This window comes from Chinchilla lanigera, unplaced genomic scaffold (genome assembly GCF_000276665.1).
Source record: "Chinchilla lanigera isolate Chin_1 unplaced genomic scaffold, ChiLan1.0 scaffold00013, whole genome shotgun sequence".
Taxonomy (NCBI): Eukaryota; Metazoa; Chordata; class Mammalia; order Rodentia; family Chinchillidae; genus Chinchilla; species Chinchilla lanigera.
The window spans coordinates 1,592,142-1,619,429 of NW_004955414.1; the positions used below are offsets into that span (position 1 = coordinate 1,592,142).

Consider the following 27,288-nt stretch of genomic DNA (forward strand, 5'->3'; position numbering starts at 1 on the left):
GAAATAAAAAGTTGGCTTTTCAAGATATTGTTGGCTGGATGTGGGGATGGAAATAAAATCAAGTTCTGTTTGGGCATCTGTCCCGGTAAGCTCAATTTGTAAAAGGAGTTAGATATTAGCAGATTTACAGTGAAGTCTCTGTGGTGGGATCATCTAGACCGGAGGGACAACTCTGTAAGTATTCATTTCAAGAACCATTCAGTTCCTTGAGACTGCGGGGTTGTAGGGAAGTGAAGCACTTAGAACACAGAGATGAGCAAACATGAAAACTGAGAGATGAAGAAACAAGAAAGCTCATGCCATGTCCTGGATAATGCTTTCTGGATTTATTTGGACAGCCCAAAGTCCTCTTCCATCAGGGCTCTCACGTTATGAGCTAGTGCTCTCTTCTTAGTCCAGTGATGTACTCATTTTGTCAGATATCCTAAGCTTTCTGTAGTGGACGGTCATGCTGATCTTGCATTGGTCTCAGGGGCCATGAGTAATATAAACATATTGACTGCCTGGGATATCTCCATGGATCACCATAGTTTATTTGACATCCTTTGGAGATAGCAGCAGAAGCACATGCAGGAGGAAGGGATGAGGGGGACATTGGTTTTGACCTTGAGGATTAAGAATATTGACAGGATGAACAAATGAAACATACAATAGCACCAAAAATACTCACATGAAAAACTTGCAAGTAAGACTGCATGCATCACTCTTGGGTGTGCTCATCTACACATGAACACACATGTAGCAATGCTGATGAGTCCCAAACTGGACCTGGGTGACTAGTATCAGGAGGCTGGTCAGCTAGTATTAGGAAATGTGTGCTCGTAAGATTCCTGAAGTAAGCACAAGCATGAGCATCCCGGGGCATGTGGGTGGCAGGCAGAATGTGCTGTGGGTCCGGGGGCTTCGTGCATAGATCAGGCCAAGGAGAAAACAGGCACTGGTAGGCAGTGGGGGCATGTGCAAAGTGGAGTGGGAAGGAAGAAGGATAAATCCATAGCTAATGAGAGCGGGCAACTCATCCTATCTCTCAGGACAGAACATGTCAGTTCCTACTGCACTCTTCTTTGAGTTACATCAAAAACTATTGTTGCACAGATCCCTGGAGACCCAGAACCAGGTAAATATGTTAAAATTGAGATACATTTTCCGTGACCCTTACTAAGGTGGCAGTGGAGGAATGACCGAGGGTAGCTGTGCAGACAGCAGACAGCAGACAACTCAGTGAGGTGACACAGGCAACACTTCATTGCACCAAGAAGGAAGAAACCGCTTTCGATAATACCCTAGTAAGGTGAGGATTACTGTGCAGATGAAGTGTGAAGATGTCCTCCACAGAACAGGACAGGTTCTATTTCAGGTATGTTAAATCGAGATGAAGAAGTCATATATGGGCATGGTGTGATTAATGTCAGTTAAGTGAAATAAAGATGCTCTACCATCACTGCATAAAATAAGATCTGTAGAGAGAAAGCCTTTTCCTTTTGGAAGTTCAGAAGACTCTCTACTGAGGTTTAATTTGGAGCCATGGTACATTCTTTTTCGGTGCCTCATTAAAACAGATGTGGAACATTCTAATCCTTTCCCCAGACCTAGCCATCCTGGAGGAGAGGCAGGTTCCTGCCCATCCTGCTCAGGCAATGACATTGGAAGGAAATGATTCCCCCAGATCAACTCTCTCCTGGATTCTCTGCCTCCCACGGAGAAGCGTGGGAAGTCAGCTTCAGCTCAGCTCAGATCAGGGCGCGCACACTCTCTGCTCTCCTCTTAGCAACAGCCTATTTTGTTTCCCGCTCCTGGGCGCGCATTTCCTCTCCAGTGCTCTCCCTGCTGGTGTGTGGAGGGCTGCAGGGCGGTTTAGCCCTTTCTTTTTGCAGCCTGGCGTGCTTGCTTGCTTTCTTCCAAGGAATTTAAAAGTTGGCTCCCCAAGTCTGTCCTGCACACTTCCATCTGCTTTCGCTATTCAGCTTGTGCGGGAGGCTTACTGGCTATATATCTATGTTCCATTTCCTTCCTTTCTTTTTGTGGACAGCAGCCAGGGGACTCTTCTGATGGGGCTTTTTGGTCTATGAATGGCACCAATGCTGTAAAACAGAGGGGCTGGAATACATTTTAATTTATTTTTCAATTGGAAAAGGCCCAGTTAAATAAACCAACTTATGAAAAGATAAAAACAAAACAACAAAAAGCTCACATACCTCAAAGGAAAGAAAAAAAATCAACCCCCCAAACCCCAACCAAATCTCAAACAAAGGAGTCATTGGTACGAGTAATGCAATAGCTGTTAGAGGCATGTATGAAATCTGTGGGCTGTACTTCAGCCTGTCACAGGCAGTTATGAAAGATGTAATTCAATTTGCTTCAGAAAGAAAAACCATAAAAGGCAGATTGGATAGCTGTATTTTAGCAAATGTGTTTGCACTAAGGGTACCTTCTGTTGAACAGTTCTGCCCACAAGCTGTCTGTAGAATATAGAACATCTCTCGAGCATGCTTGCCACCTTGAAGCAGGGCAGTCGGGAGCAGAAAAAAAAGAACAGAATGCAGAAAAAAGGTGAAGAAAAAGAGAGAAATGAAGGACAGCAAGTCTAGTACCATCAATACATTTAGAAATGAGATTAGCCAAGTGTGACAATAGAATTTAAATGACACACAGAAAGACATTAAGATTGCAGTAAATAACGTACTATGGAAAATCCAGCCAGAGAGCACTTTCTGTTCAGCTTAGCTACAGAGTCGGAACGAAAGCACAGGTCGATTATTCATTTTACTGGCTCTTTTGCATTCCAGCGCTATACATGTTTTAATCTTAGCAGTAATTGTTAGGATTTTTAAAATTTTGTTTGCTTTTTCTTTCTTTTCCTTTTAACCCCTTTGGCTAGTTGCTCCCAACAGCTCACACTATATCCCCATCCTCCTCCTGAGGACTTAAACTTACCGACTATGTCAAACCACAGCGGGGTGTTGGCCGGCTGCACTGACACTACCCCCACAATCTCGGTCACTCTATCGCTTTCCATTACTGTGAAGTTATAAAACGGCTCGTCGAAGGTCAGCGGGACAGGTGAAGGGGGTGGTTTCTTAATCCATTCAATGTGGAGGCGAGCCGTGGAGAATTTCTGTGGGCGGCCATTGTCCACGGCCTTTATCTACTCACAGAGAGAAGACAGAAAGACGTCTTAGGACTCGGTTCTGCAGACGCTTAGGTGGTCACTCGCATGGTGTGGGATCCAGAGTCTGCCTTTAGCACAGTGCAGGCAAGGGCAAGAGAGGAGTAGAGACTTGGGAGGACTGGATTGTAGACTGCTGGGGACACAGCCTAGTTTGGGGTAAGGCTCATACCGTGTTTGCCAGAGGCGAATCTGAGCCACCACCAATTTTATGGGTATGGAAACCTTGAAAAACTGATGTCGCACTTACAGTGTGTCATGTTTTATACACGTGAATTATATAGTTTACGTGAATAAGAATAGCTAACTTGATTTCTTTTTTTCTTTTTTTGGTACCAGGAATCGAACTGAGGACCTTGTGCTTGCCAGGCAGGCACTATGCTGCTGAGCAATATTCCCAGCCCACTAATTTGATTTCTTACAGCATGAATCAGAGCCTCATTTCTGGTGAGGACACTTGAGAGGGAGTAAGGTGCATTGTGAATTCCTAGTTATGTGTCAGTGATATATGTGAAGTGAGTGTGTGTGTTCTGCAGCTTTTTCCTTCTGCTTTATGCTGGAGATGCACCCCGCTTACATAGTTCCCTGAAAGGTGATGGGTACAAACATGGGAAAGAGTACTTCGGGTTGACTGCCTCTAAGACTGTCCAGTTACACCAGGTTTGAAGGGGTGAAGAGGAATTCTCTTGGTAGCAGCGTGGGCTCCTGGAGGCAGTGTGGTGGTGGGGGATAATGTGCATGACTTCTTTGTGTCCTGAGTTGGCTGCCATAATGGCTGAGGAAAGCAAGTCTCCTCACTCAGCTATGATGAACTGCTGTGGCATCTTGCACTCAAATAGAAGGCTCAAAAAATCCAAAGAGCAGAGAACACTGACATAAAACTAATAAATATTATTTAATTTTATAATATTATATTTGCAAAGTAAAATTTATAGGCATAGAACTAATAGTGATAGCCTTTGAAAAGACAACAACTCAGCATCCTTGTGCGATATGTTCATTGAGAACCATTTGTTCCAGAAAGTGTCCATGGGATAGAGTAGTAAAACATACATTTTTTGAGTCAGAATCTCTGAGGCTGGGACAGGAATTTGAATACAAATTGGTGTTGAGGGAAGAGAGCTTAGAAGAAATGAAATAATATCAGAATGGGCGGGGCTAATTGCTAAGCAAAAATGTGGTGCTTGCTGACTCTGGGATGAGATGGGAGCTCTGAATCATGATTTATTGAAACTATGATAGATCTCTGTGATGTGAACCCTAAGGCAGTGAGGGCTGGAGTTTTACATTCAGTTGTCAGTCAGACATTGTTTGTGGGCTCCTGGACTGGGGATGGAATTGTAAAATCTCTTTGGCCAACAATCACCTCTAGATAAAAGGGCAGCTGTGAGCCCTAGCAGCCAATGTTCACAGCATGTAGAGGATAGATGAACAAGTCTGGTAGAGGGGATCCAGGCTAGGTACCAACAGGGCTTAAGATAGTCTGTCCCATCCTCAAAGATTTCCAAACAAGTGCCACAGAACTGCTCCCTACCACACATTTCTATGCATATCCTTCAGAAATGAATAGAGATTCACAGTGAACTTTATTCCCTTTCAAGTGTCACACAGAGGTGAGATTCATGGTTATGCTATAAGGAATCAGATTAGGTGTATGACTGAACTTCTTGTCTCTGTCCACAATGTTCTGGATATGTTTCTGAGCAGGGAAAAGAATATAATTATAGGAAATAAAAGATAAGACCATCCTTTAACATAAAAAAGGACTTAACACATACAGCAAGGAAGGTGAGGACAAAGACAAGAGTAGTGGATGGCACCAACTCTTGACAGGTGTTGGGACTCTGGAAAGTTCCCATCACTTATAAGGATGGCCACTCCCCTATACCAGGAGGATAGCACTTTATGTCTAAAGTGATTCTGGTGGGGAAGCAAATGGGCACATTAAGGGCAACAGTTTACTAGCTGAAATGATACTCATATTTATGTTTATTTTTGTAACAATGAAAAATTTAGTCACTATTTATTTGAGTTTCTTAAATTCTTTTTACAAAATAAGCACTTTTATGATTTATGTCTTATAATTTGCATGGTGAAATTCATGTCCTATCACATTGTCAACAATTACAAAATTTGCTTTCTCTGGAAAGTCTGGGGGCATGCTGAGTGACATGTGGAGTGACAGCTGGGATATGTCATTATACTGTTGCCCTTACCCTCAGCTTTAGAGCTATATTCAGTGCCTTGGGAATGATTTAAAGTTTTAGGAAGTGAGGCTGAATACACAGGCTCCTGCAGTCTGTGGGAGTGGGAAAGGTTGCTGATGTGCAACAACCCAAGGAAACTCATTATTTAGAAACATCACCAAAACAGGCAAGAATCCTCATTTGTCCTTGCCTACTCCCCCTCAAAGTTTTCCACAGCTACTTGGCTGCATTTTCTACTCTAAATATTCATGACTCCAAGAAATACACATAAATAAGAAAGTATCCCCCCATCAATGTCACTGGAATTCAGAGGACCTTACCGTTAGGATGTCATAACTCCCTGCTGTAAATTGCTTTCTGGAAGAAACCATGCCAGTTTTAGGGTCAATAAAGAACTTTCCATCATCATTCCCATCTACAATATTGTAGGAGATTTCTGCGTTGGGGCCTTCATCTCTATCAAATGCAAAAGCCCTGTAAATGGGTTCTCCCCTCTTCTTTCGATCTCGTTCTGGTAGCTTGATCTGGTAGACCTTCTCAGGGAACTGGGGTTTGTTGTCATTTTCATCCAGAACCTGAACCACTACCCAAATGGTTGATTGTTTTGGAGAAGAGCCACCATCTGTCACAGTGACCTGAGGTTTGAAAAAGAAAGCACGATGCAGTCAAAAGGGATAAAAGCCATTCTCACTAGTCCTCTCCCTGTGTGCCCCACAAAGGTTGAACGTACACTAGGCCATCTCTATTTAAGTTTTTCATAGTTCACCCATAAAAGAGGGAATTTCCCAAAACCAGTAGTGAAACCATTTCTGAAAGGCTAGTAAGGGAGCACATCTCGTTTAGTCAGTTTCTGCTTTCAAGTTACCAGATAGTTGACTTTAAAACAGAAATGTGTTTCTCACAATTCTGAAGGATAGGAAGTTCAACATCAAGCCAGTGGTATATGGGGAGGGTGTGTTCCTCATAGAAAGCATCTCCTAACTATATCCTGCATGGAAGGGGAAAGCTAGCTCTCTGAGGTCTTTTTTTATATGGACACTAATCCTATTCAGGAGGGCATGTCCTTTATAACCTGCCCAAAGTCACCCTCTTAACACCACCATCCTGGGGATTGGGTTTCAATTTAAGAATCTTGGAAGGCAGGGGGAACATTTAGACCTTGTCAAGAGCTCATTTAGTGTAAAATGAAGAAGAGAAAAAATAGGCCTAATTTCACAAAGTATGCTCCAGTAGTTTATATAGTGTTAGTGTTTCTAAGTCATAAACCTAACAGATAAAAATTCAATATAACTGTTACTACGTGTTGGCCCATGGAGTTTCTGCTAATTCATCAACAATGATTATGCCATGCAATTCTTTTAGAACATTTTCTTCTCTTTTATTCCAACTTGCTACAAACCCAACACTCTTACATTAAAGCCCTGAGTCACCAGTGTGACTCAATAGGAGATGGCTCTGTCAGGGAGGTGATTCAGACTAAATGAGACAATAAACATGGAGCCCTGATTTGAAAGTATTCTAAGAGACACCAAACATCTCCCTCTCTCTCTCTGCCATGTGAGCTCACAGTAGGAAATCCAGAAAGTGAGTCCTCACGAGAAATTAACCCTGCCAGAACTTATGAATCTTAGGGTTTTCACAGGTGGATCACCCTCAAATTGATATGTTGAGCCCTCATGCAATAGTATCAAGATACTGGGCCATTAGGTCCTGAAGGCTTCATGAATGGAATTACTACCCTTACAAAAGAGACCAAGGAGGGTTGTTTGTCCCTTTCTGCCACAGAAGATGCCGTTTATGAGGAGCAGGCCCTTTTGGACACTGGATTTGCTGGTGCCTTATCTTGGACTTTCTGGCTTCTAGACCTATACAAAATAAGTATTGGTTGTTTGTAAATCACCTAGTTGAAAGTATTTTCTCATAACAGCTTGAACAAAATAAGACTCCAGAACTGTGAGAAATAAATTTGAGTTGTTTAAGCCACCTTGCCCTTGATATTTTCATATAGAACCCCTTGTGGACTAACATACAACTATCTTCATATAAAATTTATATTTTTACCTTATCATTAAATGAAATAAAAATTGCCATACATACAATACAATTTAGATGGATGATTTTAAATTCACTTGACCATTAAAATGTTTTACTAGTTATAAAATAAATATTTTCTTTTCCAGGAAATGGGAGAGTTTGGACAGCCCTTCCAATGTCTGTGATGTAATTCTTGTGTGTGTGTGTGTGTGTGTGTATAAAAATTAAGAGAAAAGAGTACAATGAAGAACACATAAACAAAATTTCATGGAGACATACATTTTTGAGTTTTCATATGAACAATTTCATTGTACTACTGTGTGAACGACATCACAGCTTGAAAGTATTATTTTCTGCACTATTCCATTCACTTTCTAAAACACATCGTTCAGTAAGTGAAGTAGGTTTATTTATCCCCATTTTTCAGATAAGCAAGTAGAAGCTTAAATATTCTATAATTAATAAGTGCTAGCTAGATATTAAAGTTTGGACATTTCTTAATTTTCTGTTAGCCACAAAACTTGGAAGAACCTACATTTAACCTTTAAACCATTACTTTGGGCACGACAGCTTATTATTTCAGAACATGCATTTTGGGGGAATGTGAAGATGCACTCAGACTGAAATCAGGGATAGCGAGGTATTCCTTCCTCAAGAAGGAATATGCAGATGCACTCAGCACCAAAAAGTGGGAAACAACAAGGAATTGGAGCCCCTGATCCGCCACTTTCTCACCTAATAAAGTGATCTGATGAGAACGAAGTCAAAGATCAAAAACGCAGAGAAACGAAAGTGTTTTCGAAATGGAATTACAATCTAGTTTCTCTTACAAGCCATCTAGGATAGCTTTAATAGACTCCAGATAAATTTTCATAGTTCTTGCTCTCTTTGAAAAATCAATTGAGTTTTCTTCCAAGGTTATTTTCCCAATTGGTTTGTTGTACTCACAAAGGAACCACTCAGGGCCAATATATGCCAAGGCCAGATTTTGACTCTGGAGCTGTTTCCTAGACTTGCCAAGCTCTGAAGAGGCACGTTCTGCTGCTGCCGCTGAATGCAATTTTATACTCCCAGGTGAGCTGTTTTGACCAAAACAGATTGATTTCTTGGCTGCTCAACCACTTTTTGTTTCTCTTTTCTGCTTAAACAGCTCCTTTCCAGATCCAGGAAACTCTGTCTTCACTGTGCACAAAATCACCTCACTGTTGATGATTGCTCTGCAACAAGCTCTGAGGCTCGGTGGCTGATAGAGAACTGCCCACGTGTGCGTCCTGCTACTCATGAAGATGCTCTCTTGGGCAGCAGCCCTGGATTCACATGCCTGGGCTCTTGAGGGAGCTGCCTATGGTGGGGAAACTTGGCTGTTGCAAAGCTCATGAAGATGCAGTGCCTTCTATCATTAGCTCACTTCAAGCACCCAGGCCCTGAGCTTGTCCCACAAAGGCATCTCCAGGTCCTCAAATCCTCTCCCCTGAAATGCTGTTTATATCCCTTCCCTTGTTACTGAGGTCCAGCTGACATGTCACTTCTTCAAGGCTGCTTCTGACCCCACAGACCAATTTAATGTACGCCTCACTACTTTTTTTTGTGCCCCTTATTGCAGTGGAAAGTAATTAAATGCATGATATTCTCCACCTGTGTTGACAAGCTGCTTACAGGAAAAGACAAATTTTGCTTGGTTGGTTCACTATCGTCCTCCTATGTCAGGACAGAACATGTTCCACAAATGCTAATTTTAGTGACTCTGATTCAAGTCCTAGCAGAACAATCTCCTTAGACAAAGCAGTCTCACCTTATAAAGCCTCCTAAAATCATTCAGACCCTTTACCACATATCCTCAAACTGCCTTTCTTGTCTTTTTGCCAATTACTCCTCTGTCTCCTGACCCAGGGCTTCATTTGCTACCTATATGCTGATAATGCTCCAATGTATATCTCTTGTCCCTATGTCCAGATCACCTTCTGCACCTCTCACACATACCTCAGTACTCTGAAAGCAAAAAGCTGAAATCATTACCCCCAAGCCTCTCTTCTCTGCATTATGACACCCCTACTTACACCCACTAGTGCACACCAGAATCCAGACCTGCATCTAGGTTCTCCTTCTGATAACCTTGTGTACCCAGTCAAGCTCGGAGGCAAGCTAACATCTCATATACCACCCACAAGCCAATCTCTTCTGCTGCACTCCGTAGGATGGGCCTCTTTTATATCTCACTTGGATAGCTATGGCAGTACCTTGCTATCCCTGACTTCAGTCTCCGCTGTTGTTGTCAAGTGGTATCTCTTCTTTAAAAGTCTGATTATTCCACTGATCTGTAAGTACTCTTCAGGTGCTCCTTGAAGACAAGGATTGGGGCAGCCTTGATTGCCATTATGCACTTTCTACTCTTCTCCACTTTTGTGTTCATTTATAAGGTAAGCTTGCATGGTTGTGCATACCATGCTCTTCTACCACTACACAGACAATTATCTCCATGGAATGCCTTTTCTTGGAAATATACCTGCTTTATCCGAGAAGCTTTGATTCAAAAAGGCCTACGCAGCTATTCCTCCCTCCTGCAGATGGATGTGAGTGTCTTTACCACGTTCTCATTCCACTGTCTGCATAGTTCTAGGACATTACTTATTCTCTTGCACTTGTGCCTGCTTTCTTGCTGATTTCCATTCAGTCCTTCCAGACTGTGAGCAACTTGAGGTCAGGGACTGTCTCTTAGTTATTGTTATGTTCTGGCACCTAGTACAGCTCTGTGTGCCCCATAAATATTAATAAAATCAAGAATTAACATGAAAACCTTCACTATGATAATAAATGAAAAGAATATTGAGACACTGAAAGGTCTCTAACAACTAAAGATATGATCTCCCGAAGACATCTGGTTGTTTGACTCTAAGAATAGGGGCTCAGATAGGGACATACAGTTTTAACTCTAGGGTTTATATCCACTCTACACCACTGAGAACACTACCAAGCACAAGGCTATGCAAAAATTTCAGCCTCTTCTGAAACTGTGCTCACCTTTGTGGATATTTATCTACAATCTACTGAAATTATTTTTTTTTCATGTTTGGCTTCCTCAGCACACTGAGCTACCCAAAGACAAGGACCTCATCTTTTTTGATTCTTTCCCTGAATCAAGTGTACACTTGATAAGGATCTGCTAAATTGTTACTAACCTCAAGTTTTACTTTCCATTATTCCTTTTCTAAATGCTTCCATCTACCCTGCTATGTTTGGATCTGGAATATTAATCATTGATGATTCTCTCAGACTTTTTGCTTAGAACTGCCTTAGGCCTAATCCACACCTTCCCGTAGGAAAGAAGCAGCAGTGCTGGAAACTGAAGCAAAGCAAACAGAGATAACCCCATCGTCTCCTGTGCATCATTTTTCACTAACAGTGCTAGGAATGAGCTATTGTTGGGAGTAATCCATGTGCACTCTTGCTCTGCCAGAGCGTGGTAAAATATGGACCATTTTAACCTAGTTTTTCTGCTCTTTTAGCTGATCAATAATTAGTGGTTCTAGCAATTAATCAAAAGCCTGAAAGATTAATTTCTTTATGTTCTAAGTGCTAACAAAAGGAATACAAAGGGTTTGGTACCACTGAAAAGTCAGCCAAGCCTGAAGCCCCTGTTAGTTTTCTAACACAGTCTCAATGAATCATAATAACACAATTAGGAAGAGGGACAGGTTCGTAAGTCTATTCCTGGAAGATGCAAGAACTATATAGAACCCAAAATGAACGGATGTTGAGAAATTTAGATTTTGACAGCTGCTAGAAGACCACATTTTACACTCACTAAAGTAACCTTGCATATTTGTGTGTGCTGTCTTCAACAGAATATAAATACATAAGCTGCTTCAGAGTAAAGACCTTGAATCTTGCTCACGGCCTTGTCCCTGGTGGTTATAAGAGTATCTAAGAATATATCCAATACATCTGAGCTGGAAAGGTCAAATGTGACGTTCCTTCTCTTTAGACATTAATATATCATCAGCTGGGTGCATTCACTGGTAATCTCAGCACTTGGGAGGCTGAGGTAAGACGATCACCACATAGTGAGTTCAAGGCCAGCCTGGACTACATAGCAAGACCCTGCCTCAAAAAAAAAAAAAAAAAAAAAATATAAATGGCCATTTTTGGGGCTGGGGATTTAACCCAGTGGCACAGCGCCTGCCTGGCAAGCGCACCATTGTGAGTTTGATTCCCAGTACCAGAAAAAAAAAAACAAAACAAACAAACAAACAAAAGAGACCATTTTTAGGACATCAAATTTAAAAGTGTATCCCCCTCTCCTGTGTTATAGTTGTCCTTGACATTATAACTATTTGATATTATATATTTTATTTATGTGCTTATTTATTGTATATGTCTCTACAGGAATATAGGCTCCATGAAGCATAAATATTAATTTATAGGTATATTCCTAGCATATACAATTGTACCTAGAATGTAGTAAGCATTCAATAATATTTTGCTGAGTGAGTGAAATAAATATTTACCCAGTGTCCTTTAGTTAAAAATCTCTTTTTGAGGAAAATTGAGAACAAATAAACCAAAATAAATTTCTACTAAATTCACCTATTGCTTATGTCTCAAATCCTCTGTTACTCAGGTTTGTTGAAAAAAACTCAGTGCCTCATGAAGCAACCCTTCGTTCTTTCTTTTCTTTTTTTTTTTTTTTTTTTTGTCTTTTTCAAGACAGCATCTGCTATGCAGTTCAGGCTGGCCTTGAGCTCAATTTATAGCCCAGGCTGGTCTTGAACTCACAATGATCTTCCTGCCTCAGCCTCAAAGTGCTGGGATTACAGGCATACGCCACCATGCCCAGTGAAGCAATCCTTTGATTGCCTTTAAAATTCACAAATAAAAATTGCATGGTATACAAAATGACACTTAGATGTATGCATACACTGGAATGGCTAAATCAAGATAATTAACATATATGCAGTATTACCTCACATACTTTTACCTTCTTTTTGTGGTGGCAACAGCAAAATCTTTCTTGGTAATTTCCAAGCATATAGCATTAAGTTTTCACAGCAAGTGACCTGAAAGTCAGACACTGGCAGCTGCCATTTCCTAAGGCTTGAGCTCACAGACTAGCAAGGCTTCGTGTGTGCCACAGCCTGTTGGTCAATAATCCCAGAGTGTAGATTCAAGAAGCTGGGTTATAAGCCCCCCATTCAGACGGGAAGGGAGCTAATGAACGTGGGGGGCTGTGTTTGAAAAATTCCATAATCTTAAAAACCTTAAAGATATCTGTTAACCTCTCACCCAAATTGAAAAACTCGAATTATAATTTAAAAACTGTAATTCATATAATTTTCATTAATTACACCAGTTATGTCTTTTAGGGTGTTTCCCATATACCAGTTTCATTTTCGAAATACAATGCAAGACAGAACAATAGCATATTAACTTAAGCCTGGCTAAACCACCCCCAGCGTCCAGGGGACAAAACCACATTTAAATATCCAGTTCCTGCCTAGGTTTATTTGGATGCCAGCTCGAATATCACAGTTCTATGATATAACAGACTGAAAGCATTTTGGTCTTTTCCTATTGAAAGCAATAAGCTAAAAGTGGATAGCTTCTTTTTAGGCCTTAAGTGCCGGGTTTTGTATTTAACCGTATTGAACGTCAGCTTACAGAAAGGATTCTTCTCTAGGCATGAAACACTCACAGTAGTGCTCTGGCTGTGCCTTATCTTCTTTAATTACAACTGTTTCTTTTTGTATTTATTTATTTATTTATTTATTTTTGCAGTACTGAGGATTGAACTCAAGGTTTCCATACTGAGTAACATCCCCATACTTTCTCAAAAACTTTAAATTTTGAGACAGGTTCTTCCTAAATGGGTAAGTTGTCCTGGCTGGGCGTGCATTTGTGATCCTCATGCTTAGCTTCCCAGAGTGCTGGGATTACAGGCACACACCACCATGTGCAGCTTTCCTACAATCATATAGTGAGACAAGAACTATTGTTACATCCTCGAGACAGATAAGAAAAGAGAACTGAAGTGCTGGTCCAAGGTACATAAGTTTTTTAAACCTGGCAGTTCAGTTCTAAAGCAGCGATCAACAAATTTTAGCCTGAGGACCAAACCTAGCTGCCTGTTTCTATAAATAAAGTTTTACTGGGATGCAGCTCTGCCTATTCATTAACGTATTTTGTGTGGTAGCTTTTATTGTTTTGTTTGTTTTGATACCAGGCGTCGAACCCAGGGCTTCACGCTTGCCAGGCAGGTGCTGTACCACTGAGCTACATCCCTGGCCTGTGGCAGCTTCTATCATACAAATTCATGGATGAGTAGCTGAGGCAGAGAATGTAGAGGTGACAAATCCTAACATACTTACTATCTGATCCTTTACAGGAAAGTTCATTGACCCTTGTCTAAACCATCGTTTTGATGCCTCTTTGGCTATACAGGTTGATCAACTTTAAGATGAAAATTTGAAATTTGAAATATATAGGATCAGAAATGGTCTGATCTGTGACATGACAACACAAATGCAAAATTCCACACTAGATCTATGTCACATTCCAGTCAAAATGCAGGCAAAGACTAAAAACATTGCATCAGATTACCTTCAGGCTATACGTAGAGGGCATGCATGGAATGTAAATAAACTGTATGTTTAGATTTGGGCGCCATCTCTAGCGTATCTCAACATGTATAGGCAAATATTCCTAAATCCAAACACTTCCGGTTCTAAGCATTTTGGATAAGGGGTCTCAGCCTGTCCTGGTATTATTTCTTGCATGCCAGCTTTGCTCAAGCCTCTGCTTGACTGTCATTTTTTATCACAGGAAACCCGAAGGCGTTGTTAATTCTATTCCACATCTGCAGACAATGAGGCTCAGGAGTTAAGCAACTTGTTGTACAAGGCCAGCCAGCCAGTAAGCGACAGAATGCAAGTCTGCGCCCAAGTCAGCTTGCCGTCATGGCTCGTATGCTTTTCCCTGCCCTACCCAGCCAATCCAGCAGCATCTGCTAACCATCTGCTAAAAGTTCCCTGTCCAAGTGAGACTTTGGATGCACATTGAGATATTAGTGTGCTTCTACAATTGAGCCTTCTCCTTGCTTTGATAATTGACCGTCTCCTATCTTTGGACACCGTTTATGCACTTCTCCATTGCTTAAAACCTGTCACTGGGCTACAGGGCAGGACTGTAATTTCTCCCAGCACCCAAAGGCATAAGGCCCAAAATTAATGAGTACAGCTAGGTCCTCTGCAACTGTTTTCTGGTCCCGGTAACTCTTCAGCTCTTTCTCACACAATGTGCTCTGCCCTTCTGGACTCAAAGTGATTGTCCCTGATTCTGATGGCAGGAAGGGGATGGCATGGTCTTGTTTCCTCTCTGTGAGCTCCTGACTATCAGGAGCTCTTGGCTGGCCAGGTGTAGGCACTTTCTAAGTGCTCAGCTAATATAAGCTGCTCATCCTTACACCATTCCACGAAGGAAGACTTAAGTATCATCCCCACACTGAAAATTAGAAACAGAGCCATAAAGAAGTGAATTGGATTCACACTCAGCAGGGATTTGTGTTTCTAACTACCGCCTTGTGTTGCCTCTAATCAAAATGCTTGCCCTTGCCAGTGGACTTGGCCTCTGAACACAGTTCAAACATGTCGTTTCATTGGCCTCAGCCCTACCATTTCAGCATGTACTGGGCAAGGATGGCAGGTGAGTGTCATGTAGGTCACCCCTGCTCCAGCTGCAAACTCCCCCTGAAAGCCATAGTAAATACTGGTAGTTTGGTTCACAGCAAAGGTAGGATGTGGCTTCATCATCTTACATGTGGCCTCAGACTCCTTCGAGGTGAAGTTCTCCAGAGAGCTGCTATTATCAATCACTTCACCACTGTCTAGGCTGAGTACTCCTCACTGTCTAGGCTGAATACTCCTCATCTAGGTGATGCCCCAAGTCCAAGAATCTTTGCATTCCTACTTGGTTGTCACATACCTTCTATCTATTCTGCTAATATGCTTTCTTATTCCCCAGTACTTTACACCTTTGCTCTGATTTTCTCAATGGCTATGAGCCATTTTAGCTACTCTTCTAAAGAAGGCAAAGTTTAAAGGAGATTTATTTCTCCTTTACCTTCTCATTATTGGAAGTCTCAGGGCCTAGATGACAGGATTTTTTTCTCTTGTTTTATTTTAAAGAGAAAAAGAAATAAAACAAAATTTCAAAACAAGATAATAAGAGGGTCACAATGGTTAATACAGTATGTATTGTTATCTTTAAATTAGTTATTTAGAGTAGATGACAGGTTTTGAGCAAGGAAGAAATTTAAAGACAAAACTACTTAAACCAAGGCAGAGCATCAAAGCACACACAGCAAGCAGGTGTCCGATGCTCTGCAGCATTTATCCCCTTAGGTCTTTGGTGGATGAATGTGACCTTGTACGGATGGACCACTAGGCTAAACAACTCTAGCTGGCATTACCTTTTCTCTTTCTGTAAAGATATTTTACAAATAGCATCATTTTCTACATGTATTATAATGAGAAAAGGCTTAGAAAGCTCTATGATGAATTCTTAATAATGTAAGTATAATGTAATCAATTTCATTGCACTTGAAAATACTCTAGAGAAGGGACTGCATACAAAGGGTATACTTTTCACGAGCAGGATTTTAGATTCTGTGGTGGGTTGTTGAAAATCAGTTCTGGTAAGGATGCCTCTTTATTGCACTATGTATTTTCAAGAGCAAGTGTAGAAAGTGCAGCTGGGACCTATTATGGGCACTTGGGTATTTTCACTCCTGGCTCACAGACAGGAAGGGAACTGGATGAAGGCATCCACCGTTGAGCATCTCCCTGTCAATACCATGTTCTCATGTGCACAGAGGAAATTCAGGGTAAGGGAAACTCCTTTCCTTACCTCTGTTGTGCCCAGGCGAGCCTATATAGTTAAAAATTCAAGAGTAAATGAGAGCTTATGCATCAGTCTGGTTCTATTCACTCATAGTGATGGGGAAACTGAGGTCTAGAAAGATAAGCTTTTAAGTCTCACATCATCTTATTAAATGTAATTGCAATCTTTCCAAGAAGTTGCTTTTACAATTTGAAGCTGGATTTTTGTGCTTGAAACAAAGGATACATTCATAAATTCTTTTGAATTCAGCAATTTATAACATATGCATATGATAGATAGAAATAGGTAAGTATAGATATGGACAGAGATTTTAATTTAGGTATTTTCCAGAATGCAGAGTTTTAATTTGGAATAGGTGTTATATTTACTCACAACTTTTTAATCTTCAAAATGTTTCACAAACATTACATACCTAATGCTCCCAAGGTAACAGCGAGGTTGAAAGCACTTTTATCTCCTCTTTACAGATAGAAAAACATAGAAATTATCTTCTCAAAGAAAGACCCAAGAGTGTATATGAAGGCTGAGGCTGGAATTCGGAGCTTTCTGCCTATGAACTCAGACTATTGCATTCCTGGGGAGACAAGGGCTTCCTGCCACTTCTGTAAAGAAAACTACAAGGAAACTGGAAATTAAAGGGTAGATCTCAAAGGAGAAACAAACTCTTGAAGATAACCTTTTTGAAAGGTGAAATCATTGAACTAAAATTAACCTGAACTATCCCCTATATTGTCCATGGCAGAAAAGCAATAGGAAGCCAGAATTAAGCTATCTGCCTTTGGTTTCATTACATTAATTTCTCTTAGTTGAATTATACATTAGCATTAAGAAATCAACTGGAGATCTTGAGTTTCCAGTCACTGCCTAGTCTGCCTTCCCTGTGCTGTACTTAGAGATCTAATATCCATGGACTGTGAAATATACAGGGCCAACATATTTCCAATTTTATCATATCAAATATTTGAGAAAGTGCATATTTACTATGCTTGATAAATTTATAAAATGGTTTATTTGATAAGAAGTCTGAATCTGAAATCAGGAACACAAAGAGTAATGAAGGATGAAAGGAAATAAAGGAAAGAAGGAAGAAAGAATGGAAGAATAAAGTGAAAAGGGATTCAAGGAGAGACGGACATAGAGACAAAAGAGGGTGAGGAAAGAAACAAAGAAGGGGGGCAGGTGCATCTAAGAGGCCTGAAGCAGCCTTTGGAAGAGGTGAGTACCTTCTCGTTTACACAGGGGAACAAGAATACACACTTCTTAAATGTTATGATTGCTAATCCTTTGAAGAAACAGGTGAAAAATGTGATAAGACTTTCCTCTGAAATGTCTATCAAAAAGTTCATTTTCCCAGGAAAGCGACCCCAAAACACTCCAACTGAAGTTGCTCTCTGATCCTTGAGTGAGGAAACTAGTTGTTAGGCCAGTGAGTCACACTATTCCTTCTTGTGAACCTTCTTCTTACCCCAAAAATCATAATTTTGGGAATCTTCAGGACAAAATCAGCTCACAATCCTTTGGAAGAGCCCTTCCATGTACCTATAGTTTGTCTTCTGCAGGGTACTGGTTCTTCCGCCTTCGGTGGCTGTGACAAGGTGTAGCATAGTGCTAGCACAGAGCGCTTTCTTAATAAATATTTGTTGGCCGAATGCATGTGTGCGTGCATGAAGTTGGCCTCTCAGGACAATAAAGATTTTCCTCATCATGTTTAGAACTAGCAACTGCTAACTGGAAGCTTGAACAATTCATTTTGACAGTGGCTGCAATATTACAGCTTTATACAAATCTCTTCTTGGGACTTTAGGAAGTAAAACATTTCCCAGTTTGACTTCTCCTAAAGCTTTTTTTTTTCCACTGAAGAGAGGTATTCATGAGCTCCTAAATTCATCACATTTCCATTTCTTCCCAGGCTCATCTGCTCATCATTTTCTATTCATAAAACTTACTTGATTCTAATCTTCCCTATCAGCAGGAACTAAACACCTCCTCAAAGTTTCTTTAGAAGGATGATGATTACCACCCATGTTCTAACTCCCCCTTTCAAACAGATGGGTCTAATCTATGTGCTCACATGTGTGCCATTAAGAGAATTCTGTCATGAACCAAGTTGTGGCATCATATTAGCTACAGGACTAAATCCCTCTGCACTGTTTCACAATTCCCCTGATATCAAGGCCCTAGGGTTACACTATCCCATATTCCTTTTCTGGTGAAACACAATCCACCAAGAATGAATGTCAGTGAAAGTTGTGTATGATCATTTCCCTTCATTTCACAGCACCAGGAGATATGAGGTGGATATACTTTTATTTTGGCAGATTCTCATGCCTTAGCTCCTCTAATAAAGTTATTTGGACTTAAGTGCTAATCTTTCCACCAGGCATCATAGTTTTTGGTCTTTCTTTCCATAGTCAAAACTCAATGCAAAAATAAAGACAGTGCTTTAATTATTAGCACATGGATTTTATCTTTTTTTCGCAGCAATTTAATGTGTTTACAGGGAAACTTAGCAGGTTATTTACTCCTTTTCTACCTAAAAGATAAATTTTATACTATCTTCTTAAAGAAATTAGAGCCCATGTATATACAATAGCATATATGAACTAACTAAAGTAGAGATCATGAGCCAGTGGCCCAGAGACATACTTTTACTCAGCCCATATAGTACATTGTGAATATTCCTACCAACATTTGCCGTACAAGAAATTTCACATAAAGATTCAAATTCCAAGTTTCTCCAGGAAAATGAAAACAACTGGACCTCTAGCTTCTACTGTGTCTCTAACACTGCAGCTGTGGCAGTTGTTGTTCATCATCATTACTGTGCAGAATTTTTCTTAGAATAGAGAAATACTTCCCATTACTCATGTTCTATAAAAAATGCTTATGAAATATAAATGGAGAAGATGGTTTAGTTAAAGGCTAATGGAAAGGAGTACATTTCTTTTTGTAAATGAAAAACTTTCCTGTAAGTTTAATATGAGAAACACTTAGCCTGCTACACACTTCATTTGTTTATGATGCTTGAGTCAGATCTGTGGGTATTTGAGTCTGTAAGTTCTGATTCAAGGTCCTGGTGACCATCTTTCTGGCGTGAGAGTACATATTTTCAAACGCAGTAAAGAAAAAAATGTTAGTTCAGAGAATTAGAGTTGCACATTCATGATTCCTTCCCCAGGGAGAATAATTTCCGGTGTTATACTTTTAGAAGAACTACAAAAAATTTGAAGCAAACCTTTAACATTTTAAGTAATACAATTATGTAGACCAAAAATATGAGTCATCTTGGATATTTCACTTGCTCTTTCTCATCATCTTATGAATCATGAACTGGAGACATAAGATAGAGGGAGCTTTGTACCTGGATGCAGAGCTTGGCAGCAGGAATGTGGGCCAGGGTCAGAGCCTTCTGGCCCACTCAGATACTGTGCAGGGCACAGCTTGTCTGACTGCAGTGATGGCCTCGTAAGATCCACCTCTGAAACGTGAGTTGTATCTCTTGCTCCTGGATCTGTTCTAGCTGTCAAGCTATCATTATCTCCTGCCTAAACTCTTGCACTTGTCTTCAATTTAATATCCTTACCTCTAATTTTACCTCACCCCATTATCTTCCTTAGGACAAAAAGTTTTCAATACCCTGCTGAAATACCTTTAATATCTTTCTACTACTTAGCACATATTTTGTAAAATGTATTTTGGGAACATCAGGCCTTCATGGAACATACATTTAAAGAGGGTTCAGGATCTTAGGAGTTCATAGAAGAGTACAGACTCTTCTTAGGGCTTTATAATGCATGTGATCAGAATAAAGGTTCAGAGAAATGCCAAGCAAAGAAGCTGGCTTATCTTTGCTTAAACCAGTATTTTCCAAACTTGTTTGATGGAAGAACCTCCAGACCTTAACATTCTTCAGGTCTGACATGTCAAGGAACATATTTTAGGAACTGCTTACTTACAGAATACAATCCACACTCCTTATTATTGACATACAAGATCCTTTAGTATTGACATACTTTGTCCCCTGGACTATTCTTAGCCTCTGGTTTCCATCTGTTGTACACCTAAAGTTCTCATCATATAGACAATCAGGTCACTCAATTCAACACATATTTGCCAGGGACTGTGGTGTGCAGTATTTTAAACACTGGATATAGACTGGTGAGGAAGATGAGGTTTTTCACTTTGGGGAGCTCATTTGTTATTCAGCATGGAATATGAACCTCAAGGCCCCTGCCACTTTGTTGTGTTCCATGAACCCAAGAGGGTGCATGAAATCCTCTTCCCTCCCTTATTCTTGCAGTTCTTACAAAACCTTGCAAGGCCCGATGTAACTACTTGTTTCTGTACGATGTGTTCTTGGAGACCACATTCAAGTAGAAAAGCTCTTTTTTGTTTGACTTTTTCAATCAACAGAGCGATTAAGATCCCTTGTACTCAGCATACAACAGGTAGTGGGTAGTGTTTGTTTATTGCACATAATAAAATGCAAATCCCTGGAGAAATTTGTCTCAGGATACAGTTAGTAAAAGAGAAAGATGGTTTGTCTTAGATACTTACAGTATCTTAATTACTTTCACAAGATGACAGGGAGTATATGTAAATTTTAAATAAAGACCAACTCAGATTTAAATAGACTCAAGAAGACAAATTCAAGGGTAAATATACCACCAATTACCAATATTTTAGAAAGATTTATCTTATCTCTGTACCTGACAAGTTTATTCCATGTATACTGCCATTCACCATTCTTGTCTTCCAGGAGATTGTAAGGCATAGTTAGTTCTAGGTTCACATGGTTCTGCCTCTGAGTTCCTTCAGAAACCATGTCCATTTCCTTCAAACTGCCTGTGAACCTGTGCAAAGCTGCCTGTGCGGCTCTTCTAAAAGTGATATGTGAGTTCAAGGAGGGCAAGAACTATGTCTTTTACAGCTCTGTTCCTGGGGCCTGGGTCAGATTGTGTGAAGAAAATGTACGGAACAAGTAAACCACAAAAGGTACAATAACTCAAAAGTGAAAAACAGCAGTGTAAGTACTGTGTGCCTGGAAACAGGCCTCAGTACTGTAATCACCATGGCTAGTAAACCTTCCACCCATGTTAAAAGCAAAGTAGATTAAATGTGCTAAATTCTAAAAGGCAAATGAAAGTCACACTGTACCAGGAGTCAATTAAAAATGTATAACTTAGTCATATATCTGTAAACTCTAGAAAAGGACTTTCATGCAGCCAAAATCATGGAAAAGGCATTTGAAAAGAAATATTTCCACTAAGCATCCAGTTTCTTTGCTGGGTAAAACATAATACAATTAGGTTTTACAGATGATGTTTTACAGTCTTGAACTATATTCTCAGAGTGTTATAATGATGATTAAATTTAACTCCCTACCATGAGCTATATTAACTCAGGCCAGAATCTCCCTGTGGTGAACTCTCGGCATTCAGTCTGCAAAGTAGGGCATGACATTGCCAAGGCAGGCCTACTTCTCACCTTCCTCCCACAGCTCTCTCAGAAAGTCAGGCCGGGAAGTTCCTACATGTGAAACCTTCTGAGGTCTCTGGTGGGCAGCCCTGGAGAAAAGTGAGCAATGAATAATGAAAGTCTTTTTGTAAGAACTCTATTTAGCAGGCAGCTGAAGCTATTTTTACTTCATGGCAAAAGCGCTTTGGGAGAAATATTCCCAGACCACATTACAGAACATGTGAGAGGCAGGAGAGATCGCCAGCACTGGAGAGATTTAACACCATAGTGCACACTCGCGGAAGGTTGAGTTATTTGCTCCAATTGTCCTGAAAAATCTCATTTCAGACATAGAGATATAACTTCGTGAATAAGCATCTTTTCTTTTTCTTCTGGCTTTGTCAAAGGAGTTTTTGGAGACTCTCGACCAAAGGAGGAGAAATAATTCATTAAAATATATGGAGAAAGTCCTGGGAAGACTTGTAGTAGGATGCTAAGAGGAATCAGTTATGAAGCTACCGAATTGATTAGATTTTTAATAGAACAAACCCAGCAGGAAAACGATGATTAAAATGACTCCTAATAGACTTCAAGAAAATGGGGATAGCTACTGATCACAAAAAAGTTATCAGTTGCCATGTTCCAATATTTAGGCCTGTTACAAGAGCACATAGGCTCACCTGGTTTTCTAGACATCTCTGGAACTTATCCAGAAGGATGAAACAGGAAATGAAGTTATGGCCTGGGAGGCAGCTGAAGTCTACGATTGAGATTCTTTCTGTTCCTTTGGTTTGGAAATCTGATGGTCAGCAGCCCAGGATATATGTCTGCGATCCAGTGCTGAGTGTGAGATCATCTGTCCACACACATAGCTTCTCCCAGACAGACTTAGGATCCCTGAGCCAGGTCAAGTCTCAGCCCCCTCCTTCTTGGTGCTATTGGGTTTGATGGATCTACTGCGAGTGTGGCTTGTGTCTGAAAACCCCAGTATGGCCCATAATTTTCTGAGTTTTTAGCCACAATAATAATATCAAGTCTACCTCATTCATCTACCCCTCCCCCTGAGCACTTTCTTATTTGCCATCGCATTGGGTTCTCCCAGCAACTTAAATAGGGAAGTTGGTTAAGCAGTATTCATTCCATTTAACAGCAGATGAAAGACCCAGTAAGGTCAAAGCTTTGTCTAAAGTCATTCAACTTATAGACAATAGCAAGGTTTCAACAGATTTTGCATTTTGTGAAATCCAGGCTGATGCAGTAAAACCCTTGCAGACCTATATGCTATCAGCTCAAATTTTATATGGTCCTGGGGAAAATTTAACTCAAAGTAGCTGATGCACAAGTGGAGAAGTAGACTATCCACTCCATGACAGTATTATATTATTAGTATAAGAATACTTTGAATTGATTCTTCTTTATCTGCAATATGCATAATGTGGTCAATAATTACTCCTTTAGGATCTATGATGTAAAAGCACTGTAGGGAAAGAGATAAAGATGAACTACAACATGGTCTCTGACTCATAGGAACTTCCCATTTCAAAGATGTGACATGTAACCAAGGTATGTAGGGACAGAGGAAAAGTTTTGTACATGGGCTGTATATGAACATAGTCAGGTTAAAAGTTCCTAATGATCATCAGTGTTATGTTATCATTCAAATGCCACCTTGGTCTCCTGGGGAACCTGGCACTGTAAAGGAATGCACTTTACTTTTGGGAAATCAAATGTCCCTGAAAAAGAAATCTGTGTTATTGAGTTCTTTTTTATAAGGTGATTATGGAATTCTTCCTAATAAAATGAGATATTTTAAAATCTATCTGGGGTGATGTATTTGCCTTGTTTTGGATTGTTGCCCAGAGGATTTCTCAAAGTCCCGCTTGTCCTTAAAACTTGTACTTCTCACAGCCTGCTGTAGAACAAAAGATCACACGCTTTACACATCCTTCTTAAATGTAAGAATTATGAGTTAATCCACTTGCCCCAGTTCTCCCAATCACTCCAAATTCCTGTTTCACTGTTAACAAGGAAATTGGTCTTTCTGGTTGTTTGTGGTGGACTTCTCTGGTTGATTGTGGTGGACTTCTCAGAAACTTGTTGGATTCTGGATGACCCAGACATTTAGAACAGCAGGGCTGAGCTTCAGGTTTTTGAATAGCATGGTTAAACAATTTAACAATTCTAGACACTGCATGGCTCCTGAACTCCTGTTTTGTGAGTCATGTAACTAATGCGTTTCTTTGGATTAAAGAAAGATTATTCTTGAAAACTTACGATAATTTTACTAAATTGAAAGAGTTAATCAAAATATATCGAAAATTCTAACAGGATGTTTAAAGTAATTCTATGCAAAATTCAAATAAGGTCAATTTTTATTTAATAGCTGAGAAATTAAGTTTTATAGTTCACACGACTTTATTATGAGTTCCATTGTGAATAAACATTCACACACACATACTTACAGGTAGGTACAGAGCTCTATATTTGTACACTTGCACACTTTTTGACTCTCGTTTAGGATGCTGTTCTGGGTGAGGTCTTTAACCTGCTTTTGGAGTACTATAGACAGAGATTATAATTAAATGACTTACATCTGAGCCCACCACTTTACAAAAGAACAAAATGCTCTTTGCTTTTCCTGAGACCATAAATTTTATGGGTACCAAGATAGACCCTCATCACAATGAAAGAATCTCAGATGAATGGAAATCACAGGCTAAAATCAGAGTTGGTACATCCTCTTTGTTGCACAGTGTAATCAGTGGACCAGGCAGATTATTCAAAATTCCAGTCTCCCCCTCCCCTGACAGTACACTTCATATTCTACTTTTCCAAACATTTTGAACTGTGACTGAGGATTTTCCGAGGTATTATTCTTTCAGTGTTCTGAAAGTTGCAATTAAGTAGACTCTGAGTAGATGTCACCTTGCCACCTTTTTGGAAAGGTAAAAGAGGAAAAAAATTAGCCATCACAGGAAAAGAATTCATAGTTAAGGCTCTTTCTTCTTCCTTAACCACATTCTGTTGTCTCTTTATAGCAACAAAGTCTGTAATCAGTCTGGTTCCAGCTTTCTAAAGACATCAGTGAGGGGGGCAGGGTGGGAGGATCACATCTTTTTACACATATGAAAGAAGGAGAAAATAAAAGACCACCCTAGAAGTGACTTAAATTGCGTCTGAGTGACAGAGCTTTTAAATAAATAGATCAGATTCTGGCTCTATAGTGCAGACACTGGGAGTCTGTCATTTTCAAAGAATATTAAGTGTTATGATTTTCTTCCTAAAGACAAAATTTCTGTAGTACACTATCAGCCACATGAAGCCTCAGTACTTTCTGGGGCATTTGGCAGCACAAGGTCAATGGCCTAAGATTCACAGGAAAGGTGAAGACCCCTTGAAACTATCCTCTTAGAAGTCTCAAGGGTCTGTTTAAATAGCTGAAGGTTTGATTGGCATTATTTATTTTCTTACTTAAAAGTTCTGTCTCCAAATGCTGATCTTCTCCATTTTACTCTTTTTCAGTGCAATTGGGTCCTACTGAATCAATGAAAATCATTTTCATGGCTATCTGAACATAATCTGGTGGTCTGTGTGTGAGGGATTTCTATTTGCTCTGCAGAAGGTGCAGGGCTGGGCTTGGTGGGCATCCTGCAGTCTGGAGTTATGGAAGTCTTCATGTTTGGAAGTTGGGGCGTATGGCCCGTCTCAGCTTGGGCAACCTGCTGGTACTTCTCATGAGCAGCTCCAGATGGAGACAAGATGTTGGCTGGCAGTAATGATGAGACCTGCCCACGATGTCAGAGTATCTCAGCTCCTAACTAGGAACTGTGCAGACAGTAACTTCAAAGAACTGTTTCGCCAGGCATGGTGGCACATGTCTGTAATCCCAGCACTTGGGAGGCTGAGGTAGGAGGATTGTTGGGAGTTCAAGACTAGCCTGGGCTACAAAATGAGCTCAAGGCCACCCTGAACTGCACAGTGAGACCCTGTCTCAAAAGTGAAACAAAACAAAAACAAAAACAAAAACAAAAACAAAAAACCAAAAAAAGACCTGTGTCTACAAGAGCAGAGAAAAAGAACAACTGCTTCTGGATCAGATAGGCTTATGGGAGAATCCTGGTTTCTCTATTTCTTCTGAGTGGTGTAACCTTGGGGAAATTTAAACTATGCCTTGATGACCACATCTTTTTTAAGCAAATATCTACTTCACAGAGATTATACTAGAATTAAACAGAATAATATGCTAATTATTGAGCAGATATTTAGCAGACACTCACATATGCCAAGTACTAAGGATTGAAAAGCAAACGACTCTTTGCCTTTGTCTTCCAGAGGCTCACGTGCAAGCATCCAACACTCCGCTTTGCATGCAGGTGATGTGCAAGAGGTGGGTTCATGTTTTTAATCAGTCACTGTAAACTATTTTTTCTTTAAAATTGTTAATATAAATAGGTACAGAATGCTAACTGCTACAGTATTTATACCTATCCAGCTTTTTTTATCTATCTAATCTACTTACCTATCTATGCCCACCCATCTATCCTTCTAATCATTCATTTTTCCATCTGTTAATAGTTTGCATCCATAAACTCAACACATACATATCTAGAATGAACAGAGAATCTCATATTCAATGGACATCTGAGGTGGTTGAAAAATTGAGAACAAAAGCTGTCTGAATAATGATTTTCAAGATGCTGGCCTCATGGAATGGCCTAATGCAAATGATTTTGTCCTAAAACAGTGACATCATCTTCCAAGAAAGGCTCCTGTGTGCACTGCCATGATTATTCTCTCAGAACCGCAATTCAGTTTTACAATCATGAAAATAGCTATGATCAGCCCCCTAGTGACCTGAACGTGTTAATGCTACTTCCCCCGATGTCACAGGAACAATCAGAAGAGCACCGGTGCAGGGAAAATCAGGCTCAGCATTTAGCATAAGATCGGATCACACATGCATGCTCAAAGTCAGATGTGACACGCTCAGATACCACTGGGAGTCCATAAACTGTGACATTTTACCTTCCCTGCGTATTTATTCATGCACTTAATTAGCCACCATGTTCTGTTAATTTGACCACCTACATCTATTTAAAATCCTTTCCTCCTCTTCATTCTTGCCTAGAACACAGCACTAATTTCTTGACTGGTCCCTTTCAAGCACAAGCCTTTCAAAACCGCTATAATATTCCAAGTTCATCTGTCTTCACTCCAAACTTTCCAGAACACTAAGTTATGTTGTTTATTTACTAAGCAGGTGTTGAGCACTGCATTTGCCCCAGAAGTTTCCATTTTTTCCAAACCCTCTAACGAGACACACAGCCTGTGAACAGTGACTCAGGGTCTCTCTGCTCTTTTGTTCCCGATGTCCCCGTGCTCTTCCTACCCCACATCTCCGCTCCTGCCCTGCCCCGCGACAACTGTTCCCTCTGTCTGGAACACCTGTTCAAGGTCTTCCGTGTTCTAATCGTCAGCTGTTTTAACATTAAATTCAGGGGTTACCCCTCAGGGAACCTCGCCTCCATCACC

At 40.3% G+C, this 27,288-nt stretch overlaps 1 protein-coding gene across 2 annotated transcripts in view; it reads right to left on the minus strand.

Moving 5' to 3' along the window:
* The window catches only part of Fat3 (FAT atypical cadherin 3), a gene marked incomplete at its 5' end in the record, with an annotated part of 616,828 nt that overhangs the window by 125,055 nt on the left and 464,485 nt on the right, over positions 1–27,288 (minus strand). For both annotated transcript variants that reach the window (XM_005379721.2, XM_013512035.1), the window contains 2 exon segments: positions 2,935–3,145; positions 5,694–6,008. In XM_005379721.2, coding sequence (XP_005379778.1) covers positions 2,935–3,145; positions 5,694–6,008 — 526 coding nt within the window.